The following is an 11,779-nucleotide window of genomic DNA, read 5'->3' on the forward strand; positions in this document are numbered from 1 at the left end:
TTAGTGACTTTAAAGAATAAACCGAAGTAACTAATACTTAAATACATATCGCCCTTTAAATATATACATAAATAGACTCATAATCCTATATGTCACTGTGTTAGGTCCGTTAGTTTGTGGATATACCTTATAGAGAGCCTATACCTAACGCAAATGTGTATTTATTGACATTCCGAAGTGAAAAAATACTTTTTAGCTATGGATCCTCCGCCATCATGTGCGGCAATTTTGATACGGCATTTGTTCCAATTGTAGGGGAGAGATGCCACACGACGACATTTTCCTCTGAAATTATGGATGACTGTACTCATGGTACGAATGCCTTCTAAAAGGTCCCAGCTATTCAACCGATACATAATTTACCAAGAAAAAATCGAACAATTTAAAAAAAAAACGAAATTTAAATGTGGAACTGAAAAATTTTCGACGCTCCGTGATGCAGCTGGATTCACATAATCATTAATAAAATTTTCGTGAGTCAATAATAAGGATTATTTTACATCTCCAGTGTTGTAATTCTTCGAAGGACAATCTCACAATATCATATTATCGTATAAAAGTGACCCCATATACGAGACATAGAGAGTGCGGCATCTCCTGACGCAGCATCTCCCCAGAAATTACCCTACATCAAAGATTCCTTAAACTTAATATCATCAGGGCGTTAAAAGTCGTACAAATTGAAAACTTGGAAGCTGTATAGAATAAACCAAATGAATACGTTTGGTGATGTTGGCCAGAATTGGATAATCAGTAGAGCTACAAAGGTGGTATACTGCAACTCAAGAAACTGAAAAAATTTCACAATACCCGCAGAAGTATTTGATCAGTACATCCAACCTAAAATCAAAAAGAACTAAGTCATTTATTTTGTACTGGGATTCTGAAAATCTCTCCTTGTTAACATCAAGATTGAAAAATGATCAGGATTAATTAGTGTGCAGATTCCTGTGCATTCTATCGCAGTAAGATTGATGTTTGAATCACAGATTTCAAATCTTATCTCGTTCATAGGCACAAATCCCCGACTATGTACGGGGAACGTGCCGTTTGAGCCAATATATTCTGATTCCTGATTGAAGAAGCAGAAAATTCTCGCATGTGGAACGCTACATAGAGGCTCGTTTGACACCGCTGTGTGCGAGACTGTACTTTGAACCTAGGTATTGTTTTAATACGTGAAATTTCAACATGTGTACTTATTCCTGTTTGTGATAATATTGATCGATTGCCAACCGACTTGGTAGGTCCCCGTCAGTGTTATTGCATCTTTGTTTGCTTGCAAATCAACTGCCAAGCGAGAAATGTGAAGGTGAAAAGTCCAGTAGTAGGTTTATTGAATCATGAAGACAACAGATTCCCGACTTGATCGAATGAGATATTTGTACAACATGCGTTCGGGCGATACCGGTTTATTATCAAACAAGTGGGACAATAATAACACATGATCTGTTAGCAGAGTGATTGTTCTTTGAACTTTGTTGTCATTGTCCCTCAATTTACTAGCTTTCGATTAGTCATAATGGCATACAACTAACGAAGTTCGTTGCACGGAAGAAAATCCGTTAACAAATTCATGAAAAAAATCATGATATCACATATACGATTTGTGGCTTTATAATGTATTTTTAATGCTCAACGCAGCTTTCGTTCTCTATCTGGACAGCACACTGAACCTTTTCAAATGAATAACGGTGTTGGTACATATTACCAGAGCTGAACAATTTCAGTAGTGTCAGTCGATACTCTCTCATTATGAGCTATCACTCTTTAGAACCAAGTTCAATTCAATACTAATATCAACTAGTCATCTTTCATTTCACTTACTAAATGATAGTTAACCGAACCGATTTGATAGACATGAAAAACAAGAAAAATGAAAAGAAAAGAATATATATATATATATATATATATATATATATATATATATATATATATATATATATATATATATATATATATATATATATATATATATATATATATATATATATATATATATATATATATATATATATATATATATATATATATATATATATATATATATATATATATATATATATATATATATATAGTGCTAACAAAGAACAAATATCGAATCAAATCGGATTAACATCGGACCAATGATGCACCAACTTGGAACCAACACCGGACGTCGATTCAATGTTGGACTTACATCGGTCCAGTTAAGGAGTTCTAGTTATGATTATAATAGCAAGTTTACGTTCGAATTTCAAAATTAAATGTGTTATTTGTGTTAAATTAAATTAAATTCGTCAAAATAAAAATTCTCGCATATTTAAAATCACCCGGGGTTACAACTTCGCATTAATCGCATCGGGATTTCTCAAAAATACGTATTCGAGAACACCATTGTGACACGAAGTGGAGTGAGCCGTTTGCCTCGTACCGACATGTGAGTTGCATCGTGTTGTGATAATGATTTAGAAGGATTGCACAATAATATGGACAATTAGTTATGATAACGTGAGATATTAGGAGGTCAAGGAAAGTATTCCCTATGTTTCATGACAAATTTTTTGTTTGAATACGCTTATACGACAGATAATAACGACTACCGAAGGGAAATACATATTAGCAATAACGGAACTTAAATACTTATATGCAAACGCGATAAATTTTATCCCTCGTTTATGATGCGTGCGGTTGATTTTGAGGTACTGGATACGCCTTTTGCGGTAATTATGGCCCGTACGAGTTATTAGCGGTGTAGAAACATGGTTTTCTGTAATATGCTATCTGATTACAAAATTATCACTTACGTAATAAATTGTTCATCGCTGAAACTTGAAATCTTTGAAAGAACTTTTCAGAATAATCTTCTGAATCACATAAACAAAGTTGGCAAGTCAAAAACTCATATTCTTTATCTAATAGTGAGATCTAACCATTCTGATACTATTCATCACATATGTTACTTCCATTTGATCAATCGATTGCCATCGTCTGTTGATACAAGCCCCATGAATAAACCGTTATTTGTTCGAGTTCTGAGCAGGAATTATTCTCAGTATCAGACGAAGCGATGCATTGCAATAACCTCGTAGTGGCCCAAATTTTAAGAAAGAATCTAAAACAATTGTTGGCTAGTCATTTTTGTGCAAACTTTAAATGCCTCTGGTAATACATAAAATCATATGTGGTGTGTCGTGTTTGTTATTTAACCTATTTTGTTTGTTTTGTTTTGATAATGTCTAATATTATTCTGTCTTGGAGTGCACATATACTTTAATATTTATTAATACCCTATGTATGCCCCTTTTTTAATATTCGTCTGTGCTATTTATTTACTTTATTATATACATCGCTTAAACTCTATTTTTAAATAACAATGTTACAGAATAGCCGTCGATTCAAATACCCCAAAATAAATTACCATGAGAGTTGTGCCGAAACGGTAATACGCCAAATCGTATTAATAAAGCATATAAAAATATATTTTGAGAAGACTCCTTTCTACCTATATACAAACGTATAACAAACAAAAGATCGGGTCACAAGTTGATCGATTCATTTTTCTCTTTCTTACCCTTGTAATTCTAGTTGAATAAATTTCAATTATTAGATATAGAATTAGGGGAATCGGAGGAGATTTGAAACAGAGGAGAGTTGAAACAGTGCCCATTACTAGCGATACAATACCGTTAGAGGTTCAATAATATTGCATTTGTTATATTTATATCGTGCCCACAAATCCTCCAATACATGCCAACGACGTGACGGGGGTCTTCTACTCACGAGGCCTAAAATTGAGCACTTTTTTGGGAATAAATTGTAAAGCATCTACTCATTGGATTTGATACATTTTTTTTTATTTTGAAGATACATGTTTTGACTTTTCAATTTTACTTTTGAAGACGAAAAGAAAAACATCTCGCGACCTTGAAACTTCATTGATGTTGAAACTGCATGGGTCCCGCTTAAGTAAAGTTGTGGCAAATTGGGTAATCTGCAATCAGAAAACTCATATTTTTTATGATCATAGTCACGTTGGCTATGTTTAGACGAGAGGGATCTTTTTATTTTATAATTTGTAAAAGTGATGTATCGATTCGTGAAAATTTTCAATATTTGCATTATTTTTTGGCCTATTAGACGCCATTAAAATAAAACAAATTGACACACACACATTTTGCTCTTTGCACATTTTGCTCTCTTTGTTGAATTCGGCCCTGTTTTGCCGCGACACTTTGCGTTCAGAACGAGTTATATGTTCACCGTTGAGTCGAGTGGCACATCTTTCAGCTTCAGTCCCCAATGTAATTCCCATCAGCTCCATAGCTTGTAAGATCGATGAAAATCCTTGGTTGAAGATACTGACTGCCAAATAAGTCACAAAATTCACCACCCGCCTGCCTGTATTTTGGCGGTATGGCACAGATTTCACTATTCTTAGACTCATTGGTGTTTTGAGTGCGAGCTCATAAGCATCTTTCTAATAAATTGTTGGGTGATTGACTTTCGTAGATCCTGACATGTTAGAAAGTTTCTAAAGTTCCTTTTGCTTCGGCCTGACGCCACTTGCGCCGACTATCCTCGCCGGGTGTTGGGGATTTTCGTTCGATGGCGAGCAGTGTTCGAGGGAAGCCCAGATTGTAGTTCGCATATTTTCTACAGAATTTGAGGTTCTCAGAATCGCCAGCCCAAAAAATATTGTAGGCTGGCCAATTGATTTGTCCGTCAACTTTTCCTTTTCCACTGATACCTTTGTTTTCTTTCTTCAGTTTTCGTAATCTCGTTCCCATACGCTTCTCAATATGTTCCACGCATTCTTTCTTTCGTACGATAATCTCGCCAAAAAAACAAGAAACGGTTCACAGATGCTCACATATATATAAACCGTCAAGAATGGACCGGTAAATTCTTTAAACAATGATTTTTCCATAGACAAGCACCATCGAGGTGCGCCGCGCTTAGTATCTCAGAAACGGCCGAAGATGGGTACCTTTCGGTTCCCAGAAACATGCCAAGGAATATGATTTTCGCCAAATCCTTTCTGTGGCGTATTCTCAGATACATATAGATTGAAATTAAACAAAGAAAAAAAATCGATTTTTTGAAACCATGAAAATAGAAGACCCCTCTAAAAGAGTGATTAGGCATAGGCGGTAAACACAACAAAAAATGGGCAAAAGTAAGTTTTCGTTATATTTTTCAAATTATTATAAATAGGTTCTTAGGTAGTGTTGGATCATGACAATATCGTACTTATGTAGTCTTATAGTTAACATTTGTGGATTGTATACGTTTCTTTTCATCGTTGCGATGTATATATTGTAAAATGTAAATTGTGGATCAAGCTTTACTTTTCGACTTAGGAGAGTTGAATTACTTTATTTCAACTCTCCTCGATGGTGAACTTAGTATGAGATTCTTCTTTCCTGAATTGCCAATAGTGATCAACATTCTCAGTTTATAAGTTGTAGGTTATTTATAGTCATATGTATTTGTTTACTCGTATCAGCTTCTGAAGCATGGAGCGAAGTGACCATAATGCAAAATGAACCAAATACTACCAATATGGATACCAAATTATCTGTTTTCATAAACCCGTATCACCTATAGCCATAGATCGTATCATTTTGTCGTATCAACCATTTTAACCTTTTATAAGGCAGTGGCAACTATATTTCCACCAACAATTCTATTTTTTTTCTCCTCGATAACTACACGGCAACAATATATTTTTCATCTATAGCAATCATATCCTAATTTAAAAGACTTTGTAATTTTTTTGACCTTAACAAACCCAAAATGACGATTGCCACCAATGTTTTTGGGCTTTGCGGGCAGTGGCAACTATATTGCCACCAACAATTTATATCGATTCTGTTTAACTATTTTGGTCATTTTGGTTGAGAACAAGCTTCCTATTTATTCTGAAGCAATTATTCACACGACACATCTAGGATAATAATTGTCACTATGAGAAAATATCTTTTGAAGTTTCCATGTACGTTCTTCTGTAAAAATGAAAAATAAAGTAAATCATTTCATAAAATTTATTCGACATCTCAAATTGAGAAAACAGCAAATACTACAAATTTTGTCATACTGATAAAATGGTAGATGCCAAATTGAAAACTTTATGTAATCCATTTTTTCAATAATCCATGCGAAATTTTAAATATCACAAAATCTCATTGATGAGAATGCGCATAAAAGGGCAAATTTTTGCATGTTATAATTAATGGACATTCTCCAATCTGATACGGGCCAATTATGCATAATGATGTACACTGAGAAAAAAAATGTGCATAGTTTGCAAACTTTCTATTCCCGCCTTTTTTATTCTGCTGTGATTTTTATGCATTTTCATGCATATGCTTCTAGTAAGCATTCAATGAGTGGATAGACCGAATATGTCCAATGCATAAAATTTATATCAGACGAAAAGAGAGGCAGATGGAAAAGTATGCTATCGATGCATAAATAAAATTTTGCGTGTACTACTAGCAGAGGTAAAAATAGTATATACAATGTTTGTCTACGATAGCGGCAAATATATTGCCACCAAGATTAATTATTATTTTCGAAAGGAAAAAATACGTACGTGTATTAAATGATGTAAACTTTGATTTCTATTATACTATGTATTGATTCCTTGTTCAATTTTCACGGCCTTATAAAGGGTTAATCAATGCAGAATGTCCTGCGGGAAGTGGTTGAAAAATAAAACATAACCAAATCAATAAAAAAGTGGGTATAAATTTTTTTGATTCTACAGTTATAGTTAACTAATGGTTAGGTAAAGTTTCTTTTTATTATTATTGTTAAGATCAGTGCAGAAGTTCCTGCATTTGTTGTCAAAATCTAACATTATTTTCAAAAAAGTGTCAATTTATAGGTAAATCTACACTGTGAAAATATGATAAGAATTCATGTTATTTTAAGGAATTATCTTAGTATGAATGAATAAAAATGACACAATTTATAACATTTGTTGGTTAAGAAAACTGTTTGATAATGTTTACAATAATATGTTACTAGTTTCATCTTACATTGATTGCTGTTTCAAGAAGAGTTGAAACAAAGAGAACACTGTTACAAAAATCAATTTATTGATGCTTTGTTATTGATTTGTACCATTCATTCTGACACAATTTGATAAAGCATAAATAAAAGTAGGAAATTTAAGAATAAGCAATCATTGAATGACAGTTTTTGTTGATTTATCTAATAAAAACAAAAAACTGTTTCAACCCTCCTCGGTCTCCCCTACTCTCTTACTTTATTATAATAAGAAAGTGAACTTGAAATGGAAGCAACTTGAATAAGACATATTCTCCATTAACTGTATAACTTTACTATATTTCATACATAATGACTTAGAATGATTAAATAAAAAGATAACAGTGCAGTGGTTCTTCGTCGGTATTGATGCAACTTGTTCGGTCACAACATTCTAACGTTGCACTATTTCTGGTAGGTTTCTGTTGGTTACGTATGTCACTCAGTTGCTAAAATATAGAGTTTATTTTATTAGAATGATAATATTGTTAAAGTACATTCTGTATATTTTCCAGTTCGTTCTGCTATTATTTATTTGATTAATCAACGATGTCTGTTAGTGCGAAAGTAAGTTTTAAAAATAAAATAATGAAGGATTTTTCAAATAGGATCTTGATTCTCAACCTCATGTTGTCGTTTATTTCTGACAAGTGAGCCCATAAATTGCTGGAGCCATTTTGCTGGCCCATTGGGTAAAATTGATTCCAACAATTTGGCTGCAGCTAGCTCTGAATCCACGAGATGACCAAACATCTGATTTGCAAAACTAACAAAGTTGTTGAACGCCGACGGTTGGTACTGCCCGGCTACCGGGTGAATATCGTACGTTCGCAACCCTTGACCATCGACGTGAACGTCTTTGGTACCGTACTTCAGGGGAATGGAATAGTTTCGTGTAGAGCTAACTTTATAAATATCATAATAGATTACTGCTAATTCTCTGATCATTTCCTCGGTATCTACCGCTCGGGAAAGTGGTGTACCATCGAGATGAGCACGCATCTCTTGGTAGGAAGGAGGCTGCGCACCACCCAAATAGACTGGTTCCTCGTAAAATACGTCAGAAGCAGAACTAGTTACTGTTGGTTCTTGAGTCTGTACGGAGCTGTCACCAAATAAGCTCGCACTGTTGCTCTCGGGGACACACCGACAAACGTATCCCTCTTTGATCAAAGAATTGTCTAAGGATCGTTTTCGTCGATTTCTCAATAAAGGGATGACTGTTAAATTACGTGTTAAATTGAACTGTTCTTGAAATTTTCTAGCTATTTCGGACTTAAGCCGAGAACGCTTAACACGCTGGAGTAGCTTACAACTATACTTATCGGTTATTTCATTGATTGATTTAGATGAGTTTCTATAACTATCGTACCGGCTGCAATCACACTGGCAATCTGAAAATATGGAAATTGATTGTATAATATTACCGAAGACGATAGATTTTTACTTACGCCTTGGGTCGTAATCGACGCTAGCAGTTAACTTGAGCTCCTTGCATTTCTGTTCCACCGTTGGCGATTGCACTTCAAAATCAAGCTCTTCTAAGGGATCAGGACATGGTAATGGAGGAGGTCTATTCACCTTATAATATGTTTTGGTCAATCTGTAAAAGATACATTTTGTACATGCGTGATTGATTCACCAACCATCGTACTCACCGCAAACAATCAGGGTCAAGAGGGATTTCAATGTCTGCATCGTGCCTTTTCCTCACTTCATCCCGACAGGGAGTCCTTATGTGTTCGACATTATACGAATGATGTTTGAATCGTGGACAAATCGGTCCTAGTGGTTTTTCTACTTCAAAGCTGGCACGACATAGGTCACAATTGTTACAACACTTCTCACTCACTTCTTCGTGAGGTGATCCACAACTAGGGCATCCTTGAGGCTAAAAATGTGCAAACACAGCTAATGAAACATGTCCATATTCTGTTCTTCGATTTGCAAACATATACAATTCACCTTCGCTTCCGACAACCACCCAGTCGTGAAAAGCACTAAACAAACCACAATGAACAATTTGTTCATAATGAACAAAAATTTTAGACACTGGTCAGGGTCTACCGTAAAATATCAGCTTTATAATGAATGTGATCATTATTTTGAGAGAAGGCATGCTACAGTTCAACTGAGTGAATATTTCTGACTCAGTTTTGCTGCGTGTAAATATCACGTATGGATTAGCACACTTTGTAACTTGATTACGATACAGGTCATTTTTTTGCTGAAATCTGCAGGTTTTTGCGTGTGAAGGTTTGATTGTTTACTGATTTTTTTTGCAATTGTGGTTGGGTGTTTGGTAATATATAAGTTGATGTGTATAAACATTGTTTATGACAACCACGTTCATGCTAGACAGAACATCACATATAAGCATTATGCAACAGAGTGTTACATAATGCTTATATGTGATGTGAAACATTGCAAATGCACTAGCATAGACGATCCCTAATTCGTTTTTTTAGTGAGGGTGGCAAACTATTTCATTGAATGACTTCATGGGATTGACTTTCAATCGACGAAGTGGCAGTAGTGTGTGTGAGAGAGAGAATGTGTGCGTATATGTTCGTTCCTTAAACTCAAGTATGTTTCTCAGGAGTGGACCAATCTCAACCATAGACGAATTTCCGGCCAACTCGAACAAATGTTGGCAGTACCCTCTCAGATTTTAATGAAACTTTCTGTACATGAAGAATTTGTCACAAAAAGCCACTTTGCATATTTTGTTTTTCCAAAAATGATCTAGACTAGTTTTCGGTAAAAATACACTGAAAAAAAAAATCAGTTTGGACAACGAAAATTTTTTTTTCAAATAACTTTTTTTCCTCAAAAGTGCCCAACTTGAATTTTTGATGGTAGGTAAGGAACATAACACAACAAAATTTCATCCAAATCAAAAATGGTTTTTTTGTAAATCGACTTTAAATTTTTAAAATCGATTTTGTTCAATGTAGGAGTCAATGAAGAATTTTTCCACAATTTTTATTCGAAAATTTAACTAATTTTGTGAAAACCACTCCTACAACATTTTTTGTAGGATTGGTCATTTTTAGACTATAGCCATTTGAAAAAAAAAATGGGAAAAAAGCTTGGCTCTTTTCAAAAGACAGTCTAGATCATTTTTGGAAAAACAGAGTCTGAGAGGGTGCTGCTAACTCTGAATACGATTTGGCGCGAAATTTGTCCATACTAGTTTCAAATGGTAGCCCAATCGTTCGGATAGAATATTGGAAAAAAAATTTTGGTTCTGAAATTTATTTCTCAAGATATGGATATTTTACTTACATTGTTTGCCATTATTTGTTTATTTGTTTTGGTATAATTTCATCTGACATACATTGTCTTAATGAAAACCTAAAACTAAAAATTAACGCTATTTATAAATTGAAGCATTACGGGCAACACAAAAAAGTTCAAGTACTTGTTGATGAAATGCCAAAAATATGCGTTTTCACGTCAAAATAACTTAGTTTTGGTAAATGGTTTAAGACAATGTCTGTGTGTTTTATAGAGTAATGAAAAACTTCCAAGAAAGTCCTGAGATTGCAGGAAAAAATGTACAAAAACCCTAACGTCTCAGGAAACGGGTTAGGGCTGCCATCACCCGACCCGCAATAAACCACTGCTCTTGTTCAGAGCCTGATTCTTCCCTGGAACTACCTTGGGATATTGCTTCTGGGAGGGGTTTTTATGGCAATCGGAATGCTGGCTGTGAGTCGAGACTTAGTGCTCTTCCCCCACGAAAACAATCTGGGCGGCAAACTTCAGATTGTCTAATTCACCGAGCCCTTCTGCTCCCTTGTGCCATTCAGCACCACAACTCGGCTTCCTGGTGCCATTTTGCACCGCAACTCCCTTCTTGCACCTTTCAGCACCATTCACTTGTTGAGCTCCCGACTTGTTCGCGAAATACTCGGTTTAGTACCCGTTGGTGGACCCCCCCCCCTACCCCGACAGAGAATTCCTCGGTGAGAGAAGTTCTACCGACACCGAGCAAACCAACCAGGTGTCGAGGTCAGTATCCTACGCCGGCGAAGGAAGTTCTCCCGATACCGATTCTTCTTTGGTTTTAGCACCACAACTTCTTGAACCCTTTAGCTCCCTGTCCGGTGTCATTTAACACCGCAACTTCTTTAAGCCCTTTGGTTTCCCTCTCGTTCCATTTCGCTCCACTTCCCCGATGTGCCATTCAGCTCCCGACTCCACAAAAATCTTGTTCGCGAACTACTCGGCCTAGTACTCGACGATGGATCTAGCCTAGTCTGATGGAGAATGCCCAGCCGAGAGAGGTTCTCCCGAAGCCGAGCGGTAGATTTCTCCCGATATCGATGTTCATTTCCGTGAGCTATTTAGCACCCCGTCCCGATCTACTGGATCTAGTACCCGGCGATGGATCCAGCCTACTCAACGGGTCGTCCAATAGGTGCTGAGGTCCATCCAGCGATTCCGGGTGGAGTGCAGGGTGAACTCACCCTACTCCGCCCAATATACCTCCAACGAAGAAATTTCTCCCGACACCGATACCCGCATCCTTGAGCCATTTAGCTCCAAGCTTTATCGATATCAACTCGGATATTATCCTACTCTGACTGAAACAAAATTTCTCTCGGTACAGGTGTTTGTTTCGTCAGTCAATTAGCTCCCCTTTTCGTCACGATTCTGTCGACTAGTCCACGGCGGCGAATCTACCTTATCGTGAATTCTCCGGTGGCAGATTGCTCCCGATACCAGATACCACTCC

The 11,779-nt window shown here is 36.0% G+C and overlaps 1 protein-coding gene across 2 annotated transcripts; it reads right to left on the reverse strand.

The window, feature by feature from the left end:
- Positions 1-7,236: 7,236 nt before the first annotated feature.
- Positions 7,237-9,221, reverse strand: LOC131681444 (uncharacterized). Of its 2 annotated transcripts, XM_058962239.1 has the most exons (5): positions 9,001-9,221; positions 8,694-8,926; positions 8,487-8,638; positions 8,408-8,429; positions 7,237-7,484 (listed from the first exon to the last, which is right to left on the reverse strand). In XM_058962239.1, exons 1-5 carry the CDS (start codon positions 9,064-9,066, stop codon positions 7,478-7,480), a joined length of 480 nt encoding a protein of 159 aa, XP_058818222.1. In that variant the 5' UTR covers positions 9,067-9,221; the 3' UTR covers positions 7,237-7,477. The 2 variants fall into 2 exon arrangements, with proteins under 2 accessions (XP_058818222.1, XP_058818221.1); XM_058962238.1 differs by having other exon boundaries at positions 7,237-8,429.
- Between the last annotated feature and the right edge of the window lie 2,558 nt (positions 9,222-11,779).

Source organism: Topomyia yanbarensis, chromosome 2 (assembly GCF_030247195.1).
Source record: "Topomyia yanbarensis strain Yona2022 chromosome 2, ASM3024719v1, whole genome shotgun sequence".
Taxonomy (NCBI): Eukaryota; Metazoa; Arthropoda; class Insecta; order Diptera; family Culicidae; genus Topomyia; species Topomyia yanbarensis.

Excerpts from the sequence above, each read along its gene's own strand:
- LOC131681444 (XM_058962238.1), bottom strand. The coding sequence starts at position 9,066 with ATGAACAAATTGTTCATTGTGGTTTGTTTAGTGCTTTTCACGACTGGG. Across the intron at positions 8,639-8,693 it reads CTTGACCCTGATTGTTTGCG|ATTGACCAAAACATATTATA; the intron begins GTGAGTACGATG and ends TATCTTTTACAG. Across the intron at positions 8,430-8,486 it reads CGTCGATTACGACCCAAGGC|ATTGCCAGTGTGATTGCAGC; the intron begins GTAAGTAAAAAT and ends CCATATTTTCAG.